Raw genomic sequence first — 21,101 nt, forward strand, 5'->3', positions numbered from 1 at the left:
ATTAATCCTTTCTTATACTATGTTTTAAACTCAAAGATCTGACAGAATTTTATCACTGTGTCAAAACTCGAAGGTTAAATACTGGCACGTAGAATGCAGATTAATCCCCAGCTAAATCTCAAAATCTTATCTGGTTGCTCGTAAACCAATTTCCACTTACACAGTCAATTTCTGGGAGCATTACTCCTGGGTGTGCAGTTGTTGGCAGACTTCCTAGTTGGAGCAGTCATGGCTGCAGCAGAGCCACCTCCATCCTTCAGGGCTTTTACCTCCACTTGACCTCCTGCCCTTCCCAAGTGACCTCCAGGCTTCTGGGAAGGAATAAGAGTTCCTCCTCCTGCAAGCAAAGGACAGGGAACAAAGTGTAGCTTTGCTACTGTAAAAGTGATAGTCACTAGAATACCTGCATACCCACTCTTGTGGAATTTTTCAAACCAACTAATGATTTTATATATATATATATATATATATATATATATATATATATATATATATATTAAAAAATATACATATGTATGTAAATATGTATACACATATGTGTGTGTGCACACACACAGACACACAAATACGTATTACAGATAAACTCAGATTTTTAAAACTGGATTAGAAATGAAGAAAAATCTTTAAGAATGTAAAATTATGTAAGAAGAACAATCAGTTTGTGAAAGAACCAGTCCAGATTCTGTGACTTGCTTAGCCACTTCAGAGGACCATGTGGCCAATCCAATAAAAGCTTCATTTTCTCCAGGTTATTCACTGGGGGCTTGAGTAATATTATTCAGGCTTATGAGTATTTTTTTTTTTTTTTTTTTTTGTGGTACGCGGGCCTCTCACTGTTGTGGCTTCTCCCGCCGCGGAGCACAGGCTCCGGACGCGCAGGCCCAGCGCCATGGCTCACGGGCCCAGCCGCTCCGCGGCATGTGGAATCCTCCCGGACCGGGGCACGAATCCATGTCCCCTGCATCGGCAGGCGGACTCTCAACCACTGTGCCACTAGGGAAGCCCGAGTATTTTATTATTTATTTATTTGTTTGTTTGTTTGTTTTTTGCGGTACACGGGCCTCTCACTGTTGTGGCCTCTCCCGTTGCGGAGCACAGGCTCCGGACGTGCAGGCTCAGCGGCCATGACTCACGGGCCCAGCTGCTCCGCGGCATGGGGGATCTTCCCGGCCCGGAGCACAAACCTGCGTCCCCTGCATCGGCAGGCAGACTCTCAACCACTGCGCCACCAGGGAAGCCCTGGATCATGAGATATTAATAAACTCTCATTTTTAGATATTTGTCTTTACTTTTAAGTAATTAAATATTGCAAGGTAAACAGTTAAGGCAGTTTACAGAAATTTTTAAGTTGTATCTGATTAATTAAATTATTTTCATTTGATTTATATCTTATTAAAAGTATTTTACATCAGATCTATTTTATTATTTGTATACTTTTGGTTATAAAGTTCACATTATGAAATTGATTATTTTTCCTTTTCTGAAAAAAAAGCCCTTTAAATTAACGTTTCCTATATAGATATATGTTCTGTTCATTAGCAAAGGAAGAAATATTTGATTTTTTATTGATTTTTATTTTTTGTTAAGAAATATACCATTTTGGCTTTGACAATATGCCTTATTATTTGAGGATACATAGATATACATACAAACATATCTGTGACATTTTTAACTTACTGGCATTGTTCGATGCTTGTGGATGTGGGCACTTTATGAGTTCAGTTGCAAAATATTACTGTTTTTCAAAAAATACTTATAGTTTTTATATGCTTGCCCATTTTATGGTGTTTTTAAAAAATATTCCTTGATCTCAAGGGATTAAATTCCTCATAGAATATTCCTTTCTATATTCTGTATTTCAATATTCTTTATTTCTATATTCTTTATATATTTAGAATACCAATGGAAGGCTCTATCTAGTATATGTACACAAAACAAGAGCCATCACTTGTGTGCAGTATGGTTCACTAGAGCTGCCCTAACACCATTCAAATGAGGAAACAATGCTTTCAGATCCCAGTCATCTTACTGAGGCACGTGGATGAAATATGTGAGGCAGGTTTGCTTTGCCACATTTTATGTGTCGTCTCTGTCAGTTGTTTCATAATCAACAAAGTCTTAAAATTTCAAAAGGAACACTAAAGAGATATACTGACTCACTGTTGTAGGCAGAATACTAGTCTGAGCCTTTATAACTGGATTTTCCAATCAGTTTACCACCTCTCTTTACACTAAATGAATATGTATATGTGAACTTATTCTATGTGTCATGTAGAGTACTCAGAAATCATGTGTGAATGCCTCTGGAAAACTTTTTTACTGACAGTAAGATTACAGACGATTCATATGAAAACTACTTTTTTTGACCTGTAAATTTTTTGGCCATTATAAAAATGAATGTTTATTTTGTGTAATCTTTTAAAAATTTCATAGGGGAGCGTTGTATATGTTCAGAGGCAATAGGTATATTTAAATGTATTCATATGCACATGTGGTTCATAGAGAACCTAAAGGCTTCCTGACCAGAACATTAATTTTATTTTTATTTTTAAAACTACTCTGCTCTGTCTTATAGGCTTGGGGGCCATATTTTCTAAGCCAACATCAAGTATGGGTTTAATGACATGTTTAATTATATAAATATCATGTAGGAATATTTGAAATTAAAATTGTTCTGGAAAATTCAGCTGTCATGGTTAAAGAAAATAATTCTGACAATATTTTTAATGGGTTTTCTTATTAAGAGTCTGAAAGTATAGGTTCTAAGCTTGATCACAAATCTTAAAATATGTAAACAAAATGGAGAAATGCTTTAGTTTGAGTGTTCTTATTATCATTTTTAGTATGTGACTGTAAATTCCTGGAGGACAGGAGTGAGGTCACATTCATTTTTACATCCATAGGAGCCTAGCACATTGCCTGGCTGATAGTTGATGCTCAATAAAGGAATTCTTTTCCTTCCATAACTTATATTTAACTTGAATTGCATGTAGAATATCAGCTTTTTGTCACACCTTCTATATATGGCATGGAAATTTGGTTGAGACAAGTAATGTGACATATATGCTGCTTTTGTAGAAATAATAACTGGTATGCAAATAATCAGGAAAGTGTGTTGGAAACCAGATCAAGCACTGAGACAGTGTATGTATGGCCTTAAGAAAGTCATTTAAACCTATTTCAGTTCTCCTTTTATAAATAAATAATGAACAGGTTGATAATTTGATTCTTCTATTGTTGAAACTCAGTACTATATACATAAATTAGATTTTTCTAAAAATTTCCTTCACATTATGTACTTTACAGATTATTTTTTAAAAATTTAGACGGAACAACATAAAACTTTAAAATGTGAACTATAGACTGAGAAAACATTGCTTTACCAACTACCATTGTAGTATGTCTTCCAAAATTATGAAAAAACATAGCTTTGAGGTAGAAAAACTCAAATGATTGTAGTAAATTATTCCTTTTCATTACACATATTTTTTTAAACCAGTCTCTAGGGAGTTTCTTTCTTTCTGGGGAAGAAAAGACTGAAATTTTTCCTTACTGCTTGTAGCATATGTCCCAGTGGATAATACCGTTATTGTATTATCTTGTGTAAGTAAATTGGATAAATAAATTAGAATTCTATAAAAATGAATAGAACCTTAGTGTAAATAATTATACAAGGCAGCCTGCTGTTCATGTGTTGTAACAAACCAACACTAAAGACATTATGTGCCACGCTGTCAGGCTTGGTAACATGTTTTTTTCCTGTAGCAATTATAAATTATATTTATAACCAGTTAACAGGATTATTTGAGTTCCTTGAAGAGGTATATGTCTCCAAAATAGCAATCAATACAAGGAAAATTAGTATGTCTTTATATGTGCTTGAATGTTTGAAGGAATGAACATGGTCTGAGGTCATTAAATGACGGTCAGCTATTTACACTTCTGAGAGTTTTCAAAGTCAGATTACACAGTCCTCTGAATTACAACAGTTTACCTATTACATGGCTTGAGGAAGATCTTCTAAGTGTTTCTGTGTATTACAGTTGCAGTGTCTTAGAGACATTTTGGTGAATGATTTGGTTTCTCTGTGTTTACCCTGTCTTGTTTATACTAGCTCCAGTGGCTGTTGGACAATTACGAGACAGCAGAAGGAGTGAGCCTTCCCAGAAGCACTCTTTACAACCACTACCTACGACACTGTCAGGAACACAAACTGGACCCAGTCAATGCTGCTTCTTTTGGAAAACTTATAAGGTCAATTTTTATGGGGCTACGAACCAGGAGATTGGGAACCAGGTTAGTACTAAAAATAATATCATAAACTAATCTGTCTTTTTTAAACTATAGCTTTAAACAATATAGTTCAGTATATTGTTTGGGCAAAAGTACTTGATTACAGATAACATGTAAAGAAAAGCTAAAGAATTAGCTCAGTTTATAAAATCCCCCAGGAAAAGGAAAGGTCATTATTCACTGAAAACTGCCAATCCAGTATGATGCATTGTCCAACTAAACATCAACAGAGTAAACAAAGCTTTGAGAAAAACTGATTCTCAAATCACATAGAAATGAGCAGACCAAGCTATTAATGGAAGATTCATATATGATACTTTAAAAATTAGTATATATCACTATCTTCTCTTTTGAAGAATAACTGTACTAAAGATGATGAGTAAAGTGACATAGTTAAGTGGAAAACTATGTATCTCTTGACTTGCAAAATTACATTGAAATGTCTTTATAAATAACTCCTCTATTTGAATAGAGTAAAAATTAAATCTGAGTTTTTCATTTCATTTCTGGAGACCAATTAAAAATAATTTAGTGAACTTGCAGATTCTAGGTGTTTGAAGCTCTCAGTTAATGACCTGGTCCTATTTAACTTCTTATTAGCCTTTTTTAAACTCTTGATTGTGAAGCCATGCATCTATGGAAGTAAAAATATAGTATAGTTCCATTGCAGAGAAACCAGTAATGTGAAGAAGACTTACTTTCTCTGTTCCCTTCCTTTGGAAATAGATATGAGTGTTTTTACTAATCAAAATATGCTGAAAATAATACTTAGAACTACAGAGCTTCATTTTTGCCTTTCTATAATTTTTACAAGTTATCATAACAAATATTTTGAATAGCTGAGCAGAATGATATGGATGTTTTTGATTTCCTAAATCTTATAAAATCCATATTTAGAAGTATAAAAATAAAGATCCTATACTGTATATGACAGATGATATACCTTTAATGAGTTACAAGTCACAGCTTCATAGTATTCTAGTAAAGCTTTTTAAATATTCTTAATAAAATAAACAGAGCCTTAGTAATTGACTTCACTATAAATTTATACAAAAAAAAGGAGTGTGGCCGTTTTATGATATTTACAAGGTCTATATGTAGTCAAAGTGTGAATTATTCCTTTCTGTTGCATTTTAAGTGATTGTACAGCTTTCAGATTACTGGAGGTTTAGTTCTCTCATAAATGTATTTTCTTCTATTTGTACTTCAAAGGATAGTATATTTTAAACTGAAGAATATGATTGTTTATTTGGAGTAAAGGAACTAGCTTCCAGTTCCTTGAAAAAACCTTCTTGTTTCGCTAGTATTTTTTTCCCCAGAACCAGGAAAATCATTAGTTGGGGACCTAACCTACTATATCCTAGCTGATGGCTCAGTAGTTATGCATACTGTGCCAATATTTTGAATCTCTGGGCTTTATTCAGCATTGTAATAGCTGTATTGTTGTGCCTGTTTTGTTACTGAAAGGGATTTCAATGGATCCTATTTTGAGGCTCCATTCAAACCTTGAAACACATCTTTAAAATAGAAAGGGACAAAATTGGGGTTGTTTGGGTTTGTGAATGAGTAGAATCCATACTCTATGCTCTGTAAGTACATATTGCAGTATTGCAGCTTTTTGTTTCTGATGTTCTTTACTTCCCCCTCTCACTATGTAGCCATTGTGTATCCTGTTCCTTTTAAAATTGTATGTAGTCTTTGTAATTAGAGATGGAAAACAAAGCCTAGAAGAATAAGGAGAAAAGAAATCCTAGGGAGAAAGTTTTAACAAATGCTGTGTTATGAAGCTAGCAGAACTCTAATGTAGAAAAACTGACAATGATAGGGGTGAAGTGCCAGAGGTTCTTTCTACTATGGAAACTGTTTTAGCATTCACTCTACTCCTCACCCAGGGAACAGAGAGAAAATCAGTATAAATCATGAGGCAAACCAACTCAGATTTTTTTTTTTAAGCAAACCATATGTGAACTGTTATTTATCCATCAATAAGATTATCTGGTGAATTCATTAAAACCAGAACCAGACTTTTGCTCAAGTTTCTGGAGCTAAGTAAAAGATAAGTAATATCACCATGTTTCTAAACTAAGGTAAACCAAAAGGTAGCTTTTGTTACATCCCATCTCCAAATTAAGTTTAAACAAAGACGACCATGGAACAGACTGATTTCCTCCAACCATCTTCAGTGGAATAGAAAGAACCGTCTCTCCTCCAACCCATCCAAGATTCCAATTTATAGGAAACTGGAGAGAAACCAGGTACTTTGTGTATTTTGGGGTCTCACAAGAGAGATGTGATTTTACTTTGTATCTTTGTCATTGGCTACTCCCTCCTGTTCTCCAGTTTGTATGGGAACAGTTTCTGGTATTTTTTGTTTTTGTTTTTTGCTGTATTCTACAGTGGATCTTGGAGGCAAGATCTAATGTCTGCAAGTGGAAGGCGTTAAGTTTTCATACTGGTTTATTTTGCTGAAACTATGTAGGTATTCAAATGCCCTATGTTTTTTAAACTAGCAATATTATTTATATAATAGATTTTAATGTCTTTTCAAATATATAGGATTCATCTAACGTGTGTTCTTCAATCTTGGAAGTAAAATTCTGTTTTATTTTTATATAAAATATTGAATCCACACTCCACTTGCATTTCTTTTTGTAAATGAAAGAAAAAGTTGGAAAGAACACTGATGTCTTGCTATATATAGACTTGAGAAAAACTACTATTTTCTCTTTGCAAAAATTTACATGTTTAAAATGTTATTTTTGCAAGAATTTGCAAATTTCATTCAGAGTAAAACTTTGTCATTTCTAATAACAAATATGGTCTTCCTCATGAACATGAGGAAGTTGTGACATTTTTTATCTAGGTGGAAATTTGCCATTTTCACAGAGAAATTTCCCCATGTCTGTTGTGACACATCTTATTCAGCTTGAAAAACTGATATGAATCCACAAAAACAGAGACTAATAAAATATGCTTTGAAATCAATAGATTAAATGCCTGCTTCTTTTTAGGTTTCAAAATATTAAATAATAGACTTCACAACATCTTGTATCAATGAAGTTATCTTAATCATTCCTGCAGTAATAGAACTAGAAAAATACAGAACTTCTCCAAGACAGTAGAATTAAGATGTTTTTCTCTTTGTTCTGCATAACCATTTGATAATAAATTCCTAGTTAGTGTGCAACCGTTTATCCTGTTAATGAATATCCTGTTAACCTAACCTTCTAAATTATAGTTAAAATATAAAGTTGAAAATAAAATGTAACTTAAATCGAGCAAATGGATTCTGACTAATATTTAAGCAAAAGTTTATAAGGAAAGATTTTTCTTAGGGCCTTGAATTGATTGAATCAGAATCTTATTTTGATTCTTCAAATGTAGTCACCATAAAAATATACAGGTGTCCAGAACAGGTAAATCATAAATATATAACATTAATATTTTGCCTTTATCTAATTTTTCCAAATATGAAATTAAATGGACATCCTATGTGATTAATATTGACTTGACTGACTTTTTGTGTCTCTTGTTTATTGTTCTTTTATGAAGAGGAAACTCCAAGTACCACTACTATGGGATTCGTGTCAAGCCAGATTCCCCTCTTAATCGTCTGCAAGAAGACATGCAGTATATGGCTATGAGACAACAACCCATGCAACAGAAACAAAGGTAGACCCTGGAATTATCATTGACATGTCAAAGCTATGTATTTCTTTAGATGTTCCATCTCCTTTTTTCTGAACGAGCAGAACAAATACCTAAGTGTGCAAGAATGTTGCTATTGTTGATATGCTTTCACTACAGACAGTTCTAAAATATGATTTAGAATTTCATTCTATTTTCCAAATCTTTTAAAATTACTTATCAGACAGCGTGTTTGTCGCCTTTAAGTAAATGTGACATCCCAAACTATTCAGATAAGGAAACTAAACATAAACTGTAAGGAGCATCTGGAGAAACTTGTCAGTATTCATGAGCTTCTTACTTGTTAATCTGCATATCCTGCAGGTCATTCTTTTTGACAGTTTAAATTCTTGTAGAATGTTTGGGACGTCTTACATTTTCTTTGACTCCAACTTTCCTAGATGTATAATTGTAGATATTAGAGCTGTAAGAGATCTTAAGCAATCATGAATGGATGGATGGATGGTTGGATGGATGGATGGATGGATGGATGAATAGAATCATAGATCTTAGAATTGAAAAATACATCAGTCTAGTCTGGCCCCTCAGCCTTGTGGCAGTCAAAGCATGAAGACCCCTGTTTTTTCAGATAAATCCCAGAGAGGTTAAATGATTTGTACAAGCCCATAATGCTGCTACATAGCCAAGGGCCTTCTGTCTCGTGTGACTTATATCACAGTTTGGAGTAAAGTGAAAAATCTTTCCCTCTTTACCAGTATAGCTCAACCATGACAGTAGCTACAGTTTTTCTTTTCAATTGAACATACAAAATTAGGTAGGAGAAAGGAGGACTGCACCTGGTGCACTTGGCCTAATCCATTGATTGGTCTCCCTAAGCCATTGATCTGGGATGGTGAGTCACCGTGGTGAGATCTCCTCCACATCATACTAGCTTAATCAGAAGCCTTAGTTCCAAGTAGCTGCTGGAGAAAAAAGTATATCACGCAGTAGTCCTTTATCTATTTAGTCAGCAAGCACCAATTGAGTCTCTACCCTTTGTGCAGAGATAAGACACAGTCCTTACCTTTGAGGAGTTAAGAAATTAGATGAGAAGGCACATGGGAATTTTTTTTTTAAGTAATGCAACCTAAGAAATGCTAAAACAAAGCTTTGGTCAAGGAACTATTGGAGTAATTTGCTGAACTATTTCAGCAAAGTCTGGGAGAGGGAGGATTGGGAAGTTTCACAGAGAAAGTGCTATTTGAGTAGGGAATTAGAGGGATCAGAAAAAGAGAGGAACGTTCAGGCAGAGGGAATAATGTAAACAAAATCACCAACGAGAAGTAAAGTCCATGACGTCTTTGGTGAATGCACTCTGATCTGGTGAGGTTGATATTGCAGGAGAAGAATTGAGAAGAAGATTGGGTACTTTATTGGGAGATGAGATTTTAAAAGTAGTTTGGATCACAGGTGAAGGGATTTGGTTGTTTATGAAGCTAATGAGTTTGTTCTTTGTGCTTAGGTACTATGCAAGTCTTCAAAGACTTGCTTCCAAGCAAAACAATGGCACTTGCAAATTTTTTCTAGAGAGATTACTGTTTGATTTGGGGCAAGACATATTTAGTGGGAAGAGACTGGAAGTAAAGACACTTGTTAAGTGGCTTTAACACAGTCATAATTTCTAGTGCGAGTATTCAAGACTGAAGAGTCAGTTCAAGGTTGGCTATTATATAAATTATTATGTTTTCTCAAACTTACTTTTTAAATTGCTGATTCCTGTTTTCTGAGGTATAGTCAGTGAAATATACTAGAAGGGCTCTGGGGAAAAAAAGCCATAAAACAGTCCATTGTATAGTTGGAGACAGAGTTTGTGTGAATTGGAATAAACTGTTGTTGTCATGAGTTACCATTATTGTTTCCACCTGTTAGTGGCAGTACCATAGCTTTTACTTTCTGGTGTGGTCTCTGCGCTCATGCATAGCAGCACTACACATTGGAGATGTTGGTGCAATAAAGAAAAAAAAAGATTAATTCAAAAATAATATATACCCAAACTTAAATATGAACAGTACCTTGGTAAATTGCACTCAAGACAGCTGAAACTTACTTCGTCCAGTGATTTCACTGCAAAGAATCCTAGGAAGTTTTCATGGAAATGGAAACCTTCAAAGGACATTCTTTATACAAAGCCTGGGTTAGGTAAGCAAGACCAAGGAATTACAAAGGTCTCCTTATGAAACAAATTTCAGAGCTATAAAGATTAATGAGCCATGAAAACCCTGCAATATAAGTATAGTAATTACTGCTTTTAGAATTAGACATAATATGGTTGTATTTAAAAAGTGATATAAAATTCTCAGTAATATTCATAAATTGTACCGACTTTAGTTTCTTATAGTGTTTGCTTTCTTATGAAATAAGAATGTTAGAGAGCCAAAGAAGTACTGAAACTTCCTTTAATTTGTTGTTGTTTTTTTTTAATGGTACAATTTTGGATTATGGACAGTTGCTCTTGGAATGGTGTCTTGGATAACTGCTTGCATTGTGAGTGTTATCAACTTCACCAACCCCTCACTGGGATTAGGACAGAGGGAGGTTTCTGTTGTCTCTTTGAAGGATTATGTCACTGGCAACATTGATAGGCCTTAAGTGAAGCCAGTTACCGAATTTAGAGGAAACACTTGGACAGGAGAGGAAAAGTGTCTCTTCCTGAGTCTGGATGCAAGGGTTAAGAGTATTTGTTGAAAACAGTGAAAAAGGGACTTATTGTACTTTTGTTTTATGGCTTATAAAATAAGGTGATTCCAAAACTCAAATGATTCTACTGAATATATTAAACTTCACATAAGAAGAGCCTGCCGTTCTCCTGTTAAAGTACAAGTGACATTTGAAAGGTTTAAAATATTTTATACTAGTATTTAATATTTTGGAATATTCAAATTGTTTAAATGCCTCAAGGTTTTTTGTATACATCTATATGTGCCCATCTTCCATAGTATAAATGTACATGCTTCACCTGTTCCTATAGTAAGAAAATTCAATTATATGCAATGATTATTTTATCAAATAAAAATCTGTACATTTTTTCTGATAAGTTTGGAATCATTGTAGTTGTAGTATTAATGATGGTTATTGTTTTGCATAGCTTTATAATTTTTAGAGCTCCTTTACATATGATATCTCATTTGAAACTTTGTTAGGGTAGTAGAGGAAATTTCCCCTTATCTACAAATCAGATTCCCAGCAACACCACCATATGGGAATATAACCATGAGTCTGGAAATAAATGGAAACAGCTTCTGACTGTAAAAGAGATGTCACAGAGCCCTTAGTTTAGCTTAATTGAAAAGAAAGCCATCCTCAAGTCATTTACCTAAAATAAAGGAGCAGATTAGAGCCCACTTGATTCATAGGCAATCATGAGATATAACAGCTGGCAAGAGGATATATAAGTAGACAAGGGTCTTCGATTCACTTTTGGGTTACTCAGCTCAGCAGTCTGTACACATTCAGTGGAAGGACACATAGACCTAGGTATTCCAGCAGGCCCTTTAAGTATCACTGTAGTGGCTAAAATCTAGTCTAACACAGTGTAATAGCTATTTGGCATGTTGATGACATTATAGGCAATCAAGAAGAGGTTAACTACCCTGGTTAAGGAAACAGGAGAATGTGTAATAGTTGGTTTTTTAAATACTTTCTGTTGAAAATATTTCATGTGAAAATAACTTCTGCACTTAAATGAGGTAGTCTTCAGTTTTCAAGGAAATTCACTCATGGACTAATTTGCTTACCCTAATTTAGACAATAAATAAATTAGATTATTATAGAGCAAAAAGGAGATGAGTAATTTTCAGCTTTACAAACTTAAGTAAAAATGTTTGCTGCAGTTTATTTCTAATATTTAAAAGAAGCACTCAGAGAGTGTTGGCACATGTATGTCAGCTATTCTTCCAAATCCTAGTAGCAAAAGTGGTGGAATAGAGCCAAGTGTGTTTGACAATGTGCTTGGCTGTGTTTGATCCCAGTAGCCATTCTCAAAGTATTAAACTGCATATATCATTCCTTCAACAAATACATAACAATCAGTGGTTGCATATAGAATATGTCCATCACAACTAAAAGAGAATTCACAGAATCATAGAAAGTTAGAGCTGGAAGGGAGAGGTCACCTAGCGCACCTCATCCTCTTGATGAGAAAACTGAAGTCCATAAAGGGTAGATAACGTATCCACAATAATATAGAAACCAGGACAAGAAACCAGTCCTCTTGTCTTTGTTCTTATAAGAATTCCGTCCTTGAAGAGGTAATATAACCCAAAGAGAAACGTGCACATGTAATAAAATTTAAGGGGAAAATCACACTTGAGTATGTCCTAAATAAGTGAGGAAATGTGCCACTTTCTGCCTCTGTGAATGGTCTTTTCATAGGAATTGGATTCTGTGAAAGAAGAAACCTTAGTGGCACTGAGGAGAGAAAAATAGAGGCCAATTGGAAAGATGGGACAGCAAGGCTAGTTGGCTGTAGACAGATGTGAAAGCATGCGTGTTCCTATGGAGTGAGGACAAGAACCTTTGTCATTGAAGACCTTTCTTAATATAGTTTCATAGATTAGTGGAATGAACCTTATATTTAAAGGTGGGAAATAGGGATTTGAATACAGGCTACTTTGGCACTTCAGTGTGTGTGACTGAACTTCACTGAACCTCAGTTTCTTCATCTGCAAAATGGAAATAATAATAGACTACCTCAAGCTATATAAAGTATATAAAGGGCTTTATAACTGGAAATATCCAAGTGATAGGATAAAATAATTATTATCATTATTATACTGTATGCACTAGAGAAAATATTTCTTTAGAAAATATTTCTTTAAGAATAAGGCTATTGTGGAGAAGAATGAAGCCTGGCAATTGGGCAAGTTTGGCTTCCATTTCTTTATACCTCCAGGCCTGTGGTTTCCAACTGTGATTGATGTTAATAGTTTACAATTCCTCTCCTGGCCATAAATTCCCTGGGGTCATTACAGAGATAAGCGTCTAGGGCTGGTAAATTGCTCTGAGGCAGCTGAGGGTGGCAGGAGGGCAGGAGTCTTTAGTGGGAGGATGATCAGGTATCTGCATTTGGCTTTTAGGAGACAGACAAAGAATCTTGGCACTGAGGTATTTAATGTTCACTGCCACTGCAACAAGTCCTTTCTGTAAATATATTTTTCATTGAAGATGGGAGAATCATAAATAATCACATTCAGTAATTATTAAGTATAGTCATTCATGTAAAGTTTGTTACTACTAACAGTCACCACTTATCCTTCTGATGAACATTTATTGAACTTGTAAATTGTTCATCAATAAGCACTTTATGTGCAAGATCTCATTTGGCAATTATATCGTTATCTACTGATAAGGAAACTGAGGCTCATTTAATTTTACTGTGTGCAAGAAGCTCACTAATTTATTTTTTCCTAGATAGAGCTTCAGATGCCCTTTTTCGTTTTTGCTGCTGTCTTGACATGAGGTGGAGTCAGGTTGTCATTCTCCAAATAAAGGAAGAGTGAGAGCATTCCTGTAGGATCAGTTTAACAGAAAGGACCAGCTGTAGATAAAAGAAGTATCCTAAAGGTGTCATACATATTTGTAGCAAGAATATATCAGTTCTATACAGTTAACCCTAAATTACCTACACTAGGAGAACTCAATGAAGAAATTTATGAGATAAGGGAGTCTTATTTGCCTCTTTCAACATTGCATTTTCAACACCTAGGAGAGCAGTGAGCACATTGTCATTTGTGAAATGAATGAATGATCCATAGACTTTTATTTCAGCCAGCAGCTTCAACCTCTTCCCTTCCCTACCTCTCCCACATTTCCTACTAAAACTGATGCAATTAGTACAAATACCCCCATTTGAATTTAATTTTTCCTCCTATCCCTTTCCAATTATAGATGTAGAGCTAATGACAAGACAAATACTATGAGAGCCACCAACAAGGATTGAAGAGATGTAATAACTATCATTAACCAGCAGGGTTGATGTTAGAAGTTGTTTAGATATAGAAGTATTCAGTGTGACATCAAGGAGTTCATTACTATTCTGAAAAGATGGCACTCAACATTATTTTCTTCTGATCTGTTCATGTTTATATCATTTAGTTCATTTCAGACCTCAAATCATCTAAAAATTTTCTGGGCAATTTTTCCAAAGAGAATCTCAAGATTCCAGTAGAAAATTTTAGACTTTTGTCCCGATTATCATGCAAATCAAATGATTGTGTACCTTCTAGACTTATAAACATAATAATGACTCTAAATGCCTATACAGCTCAGATTTTGCATCTTTCATGTGCATTTTTCACCTGATTCAAAGGTAGTTTTCCAAATGTTTCATTTAGTCTGTTGAAAATCCTTCCAACCTGGTACTGTTAGTTGAATGTGATGGTAACTATATACCATTCTTTGCCTTCCATTGGACTCCTTCAGTGTCTTTATGTGTGAGATTATTGATAGAATTAGATATTATTTTACAGTAGAGTTACAGCTGTCCAAGTTCTAAGTAACAGCTATGACTAACCCCACGGGGGAAGATTCCTAATAATTTTCCAAGTTTCTGTGTTAGTGACAGGTTTCATGCATACGCTCAGCCATTAAAGTATTAGAGTTTCTTTGATTTCTTAATCATTAACAACTTTAGCTTTGATTGCCCAGGGAGTTGCAAGCTGTTAAAATTATCATTTGCCTCTTAACTAATTTTGAAACCAAGAGCTGTTTCTTCATCTGATATCGTACAGGTCTTTCTCAGAGCACACACAGCTCAAGAGCACTAAGAATCTACTATAAGAAAACCTATTCTAAAACAAGGAATTTGTAAAATAAATGGGCATCAAAGCAGAGAATTCTTAAATACTAAAGAGTTCAGTTTTTTAAAAGATTCAACAAAGAATTTTTTTCAGTAGAAAACATATCTTTTTTTTACAATTTAGTATTTAAATAGTGATTATTTTCTGTTAAAAAAGAGAGATAGGAAATCTGAAAGCTGTGTTTCAATGTTAAAAAGTCACTTGAAATTCAATCAGAGTTAAGATAATGTTGGATTATTATGTAAGTCAATGGAATATTAAAAAACATCCTGGAAAAATTCTATTTATACACAGCGTTTTCAAAGTCATGCCCCTATAATACTTTACCCATAGTAAATACTCAATAAATATTTGTTAGATTTGCTATATGTTAAGATCAATTGATGGTGTGATGAAATGAAATGTTACCTTGAGCATTCATTCATACATTCATTCATTCATCCACTATCCATTCAGAGATATTTACATTCCAAATGTAGTTTATTGAAAAATTGAGAAATAACTTATTTTATAAAAAATGACTTTTCTCTAATGTTATAATTGTATTTCTACAACATTGGGCTGAAGGAATTTATTATTGGTCCAAGAAGCTCCTGTGGTCTAGTTCTGTGCAGGCTACTTAAGAAGTACATGAGAAGCTAGTTAAAATAATAAATCCCTAATCCCCATTCTCAAAGATTTTGTTCGGTAGATCTAGGATGAGCCAAGCATTTGAATTTTTTTTGAAAGCTACCCAGATACTGATATACAATTAGGTTTCAAAACCTAATATAATATCATCTAGAACTGTTTCTTCCAAAAGAGTCAGCTACCACAATTATTTGCTTAGCTTATTTATAGTGTGCCTGTTCAACTTCCTGTTAAACTCCCTTCCCTTCTCTGGGAAGCCCCAACCCTCTGAGGTGATGGCAGGGATAGGATGTTTTCCTTAGACAAGACATCAGGAAATGGAACATCTAGCTTTCCTCAGTTCAGTATTTCTAATTTCTGGTGATTCCTTCTAAGTATCAATACAGTACCAGGCAATGCACTGTGGATATGCCACTACTTAAAGCAGGAAAAGCAAAAGTCAGCAGTACCTGGAAGCTGTCTCATACTTATAGGCCCACACTAATACTGTTCTTTATATGAGCCCTATCCCTGCCCTTTCTGATGTCATTCTTTATGTCACAAAGTCCTCCCAAACTTGTCTTCACACCTTTCTCTAAAGAGATAGAATGGAAGGTTCTGGCTTATAGAGGTCCTATTCTTGCTAACCCAGGCAAGCAAGAATGGATACACATAGTGCATCTTCGCCCAATCCATTCAATCTACCTTTCACTTTGTGACCCTTACTGTGCGCTTAGAATTGGACCTCTTATTTTACAATTCTGACTGTATTTTCTTTTTTCTTCACCTCTCCTAAGTAAGATTTGTTCTTAAGTACTGACCTGTACAGTTTCTCCAGAATTAATCAACTTATTTCCTTTTCGTCTACAAGCTAATCTTGAGGTATTTTCCATCTCCTGTATAATAGAATGTACCTCTAATCAGTCCTTCCCACTCAATATCATTATTATTAAGCATAATCATACATTAATTTTAATGTATTGTGACTTTGAGTGCTTATTTAAAAAATCTCTTTCTTGTTTGGAACTGCTGCTGTCTACATCTTTCTAAGGAAGCAGATAATTTTGCTTGCAGACTACAGGCTTGCTAAGCACTATGTGCAAGTAGACAATGACATAGCATCTGTCAGATGTCTATATGTCAGTCTAAGATGAATATATGTCATATCCTTTTACGGTCCTTGATACTTGTGCCTATTAAACATGTGTAGTATATTAGATGCTGTGCAGGATAAAGCATAGCTGGGCAAAGTCTAATAATTACTGTCTCATCCTATACTGAAAGTTAATATAATTGAAGACTATAGGAAATACTTCCATTTTTCTCTTCTCCAGAGTAAATAATTCAAATCCCTTTAACCACTTTTGTTTATTAACTCCATGTACCCCAAACTCCATTAACATAAATGAAGAAACATGGTTAAACAATTTTAGCCTCTTTTATTAGTGATATAAAACTTCACAGCTGAAAAAGGGAGGCTAAAATCAAATGAAACCTGGAATGGATCAATGAGGACAAAAGCGTCCCTAAATACATTCCCTAAAGATAAAATCATTCAAGTCTTCTAGAACAGAATGGTTAGCAACTGCTGCCCCACACAAGTACCCCAAGTTCTTGCCTCACAAAGGATTTTTTTTTTTTTTGCCTCTCTAAGATGATTCTTTAAGGAGGAAAAAAAAAATCAGGAAACCATTCAATTTTTTATAAATGGCACTTCTAGCACATCACAATACTAACCCTTGTGTTATCTCTTGGTGTGGCCCCAATTGAAGAGTACTTCCAGATTTTTTTTCCATTAATGAAAAGAATAGGTTTGAGTTCTTTTATATCATTAGAAAACAACAACCAACATTTTGGTGGTACAGGGTCATCACTAAAATGATAACAAGAATGAATGTGTAGTACCCTTCTTTCACCCTGTTCATCTTCTGACTTTATTTTTGCTTTTCATATAGTTCTTTGTGAGATGCTATCACATAAGAAATACATGTAAATGTCATTATGAGTGACTTTGCAGTTTTTCATGGAAATTTCATTTATCTAAGTCGTAATTAATAACATCCAAGATTGAATCATTTCCTAAGGCAACCTCAACGTTAGTTTGTGCAGTGTTTCACCAGGTCTGTTCATTTCCTATCTGTTGTCAGAGTGCAGGCATCTTTGAGTGTATCTTGTTCATGTAGTGGGGACATTGTTACAGTAACTTCATATTAATGATACAGTTAACTTATGGTATCAGTGTATGAGTCAAGTATCTGGATGGTGAGAATATTAGGTGGTTCTGTTTATAAATATAATAAGAAATGGGAAAAAATGGAAGGACAAACAACATAAAGTGCATAATGATATCTCTAGGTAATAAGCTCATTGTAGATTTTAACTTTTTCTTGCATTTATCTGTTTTTTAAAATTTCTAAAATGAAGAAAAATATGAAATCTTAGAGAAAGAAGAAATTATAGTTGCTGCTTATTTCTTACTTTGTATTTGCTTATCCTAGGAGACTTACCTATGCATTTTTTGTATGCGGTGTTTCTCTCCCAAGCAGTCTTTCCTTCTTGCCCATGCTGCTGAAGCATATTTTCTCTATTTTAGCAGTATGGAAAGTTCATGAGTTTGTATAACGAGGACCTAAATATAAATACATAATTGTACCTGACTTTGATTCTTTTTATTTTTTAAATTTGGTAATCTAGGTTTGTAGATGGATTTTTGCATGCATTTTGCTGCAAGCTGATGCTTATGGTCTTTGTATTTGCAGATGTGGACAGGAGTCAAAGGAGATGAATGTGTTGATATGCATGGGAGGCTTTAGGTGATATGAAAAACAGTATGGTAGAGTTTGTAGGCTGAATCATATTTTGGAGATATAAATTAAATGAAAGCCATTCATTAACATTTCTCAGGCTCAATGTCCTAGATCTTAATTCAGATTAACATCCCAATGTATTTAACATGTTTCTCCCTTGATCCATTGGCCATTAAAAGTTATGTTCAAACTGTGTATTAAAACTATAATCATGGACATCTTTGCTACTGCTGTCCAAAGAAATACCTCATAACACTTTCATTCTTAGCTAAATTTCTGAATTTTCGAAAATGGGTCCCCTTCCTAAGCCCCTCCCCTTCTTTTTCCTTTTTACAATTAAAAAAATTTCTTCATCCTAACTTTATGAGACTGTCAAGGAAGAAACTCTTACAACTATCATAAGACATTAAAGAAGACAGAACAAAATTGAATGCCTTGGGAGTTTTGTGTAGTACAAAAAAGCAAGGAATAATTTGGTTTATTTGTTTTTTCCCATCTAATATTTTTAGGTACAAGCCTATGCAGAAAGTGGATGGGGTTGCAGATGGTTTCACAGGAAGTGGTCAACAGACAGGCACATCTGTTGAGCAAACTGTAATTGCCCAAAGTCAACATCATCAACAGTTTTTAGGTATGTTAAGGTGTAATGCATATTAGTTGCTATCAGGATTTTGAAAACAAGAGAACAACAGTAGTGTTTTCTCCAAGTACAATGTCTATTACAGATGTTAATTACATAGATTTTTTTTGTGTGCTGAAACTATGCACATTATATGATAGCTCTAGTTCATTTCTACTTTTTCGTAGAAAAAGAGCTTATTTTTAAAAATCTCAAGCTATGTAGAACTTTTAAATGCATATGAATTAAAGGCTCATTCCTATGAAATTGTTTTCTAGAATTTGTATTAATCGGGCATTTATGACCAAAATTGTGTGGTAGTTTCAGTAGTAACTTGAAGTGCCAAAAAGAATTCTCATTTCCTGTGTATAAAGTTGCATATGCATGTAGTCTCAGATTAGAAAAAATTATTATAAACTTTAAAAAAGTAATTTATTCTTTTAAATTGATCACAGTATTTCCTACTTTTGTAATTTTATAGATGGTATACATGTTTCTTGTTATTTAAGGAGTTAAGGAAGTGGAACTTGAACATTTTGCATATTCCTGTCATAGCTAAAGGTGCAAAAATGGCACTTTAATTGACAGCTCTTCTAGAGATGAACATGCATAGTTTCGGTACAACAGATCAAGATAAGTAGAAGCTCTCAGAGAGTGCGTGTGTGTATGTGTCTGTGTGTGTGTATATGTGTCTATGTGCACTTTCTGACAAAGGCAACTGAAATGTACTCTGGGGTCAGAATGGCTACTGAAGTTGAAAGCATTATGGCAGCATTCCCAAACTAGAGTCGTCAGGTATATTCTTGTAGATCCTTGAGCTCTCAGCAAGAATCTTTATGTTTTTTATTTTGTGTCCTTATTTCAATTATAATCTTAAAAAAAATAAAAGCATACTCTGGATTACCTGGAAGACTAGAACGAATACTGTTCTGCAATTTTAGTTTCCACATTTGTATCTGAATTTATCATAAGGTTGGCACCAAAGTGTATTGCATTAATTGTCCAGAGCCAATGAGAAAAGAACAGAGAGAGACTTACTATGTAAATTATGCCTTCATACCAAGGGAAGGCTAAATGATGTCCCAATGCTCTGTGTAGAGGAAAGTTTCACAGCTCATTTGAATATAGAAGCATAATGGGAGAACCAGCCATCATGAACTACGTGTTAGTATAGGGCTATCAAACTCAAAAGATCCTGCACTGCAGCAGTCAATACCATATTCATGTTGCAAGAGGTAATTTAGTTACAGGACAACAGCATCATCTATCATATCAAATTAATGTTAAGTTTAATGTTATTTTTTTAGGTTTCTTTGTACTTATTTTGTAGGTCTTTTGGTTTATGATTATATGAGAGGTATAAGCACAATAAGTTTAAAGCTAGATTTATATAAACCTAAGTAATATAATGATAAAAATAACTAAAATTAATACTGGCCAGCTCAAGGTATTTTTCTTATCATAGGGGTCCTATATTGAGAGACACTGAGATGTGTTATTTCCACTGTAATCATAGTGAAAATTTAGTTTCTCCAAAATTTTAGAAGTATCCTCTCTGTTCTTTTGTGCTGCTGCTGCTAAGTTTTGTTTATAAAATACGAATATGAAAAGTCCTTGCTTTTTGGACCGCTGACCTTTAAATTTTTTTCCTTTTTAATCTTCTTAAATTTGCCCTCATTAATCTGTAATTGGCACCATCCACAATAACTTTTTTTCTGTTGTGTTGTCATGGTAACAGATGCATCTCGAGCACTTCCAGAGTTTGGAGAAGTTGAAATCTCTTCTCTGCCAGATGGTACTACCTTTGAGGATATCAAGTCACTACAGAGTCTTTATCGAGAGCACTGTGAGGTAAGTCTTTTCAAACATAGTCGGACATGTGCTAAGTTTTGCCAGGCAACTTGCTAAAGCAAAATAATCAAACATATTCCTAGAGGACAGATAAAGTTACTTCATATTTCTTTGAGCACTAATAAGTTATCTTTTCTTCATGTCTCAGGGAGAATAAATTTTACTTTCTATCTTCTTAGCCTATTCTAATATGAATCCTTTGATGAAGCAATTCCACTTCTAGGTACTCATTCTAGAAAAATGCTTACATGTAGGGGAAGAGATAAGTGTACAGGGAACTTGTTGCATTATGGTTTTTAATGAAGAAGATTGCTTATAACTTCAATATCTAACAGGGAACTGAATAAATAAAATATGGCATGATCTATAGAGTAGAATGCTATGCAGCCATTAAAAAGAACAAGCAACTCTAAATGTATGTTTTGGAACAAGCTTCAG

General features: G+C 34.3%; 1 protein-coding gene across 6 annotated transcripts in view; it reads left to right on the plus strand.

Annotated features, from left to right (window-relative positions):
- RFX3 (regulatory factor X3) overlaps positions 1 to 21,101 on the plus strand; it is a 298,160-nt gene that overhangs the window by 226,497 nt on the left and 50,562 nt on the right. For all 6 annotated transcript variants that reach the window (XM_082615490.1, XM_082615491.1, XM_082615492.1 and 3 more), the window contains 4 exons: positions 4,115 to 4,296; positions 7,846 to 7,965; positions 18,703 to 18,824; positions 20,551 to 20,663. In XM_082615490.1, coding sequence (XP_082471616.1) covers positions 4,115 to 4,296; positions 7,846 to 7,965; positions 18,703 to 18,824; positions 20,551 to 20,663 — 537 coding nt within the window. The remainder of the gene's footprint in view (positions 1 to 4,114; positions 4,297 to 7,845; positions 7,966 to 18,702; positions 18,825 to 20,550; positions 20,664 to 21,101) is intronic.

Source organism: Mesoplodon mirus (genome assembly GCF_964341445.2).
Source record: "Mesoplodon mirus genome assembly, chromosome: 1".
Taxonomy (NCBI): Eukaryota; Metazoa; Chordata; class Mammalia; order Artiodactyla; family Ziphiidae; genus Mesoplodon; species Mesoplodon mirus.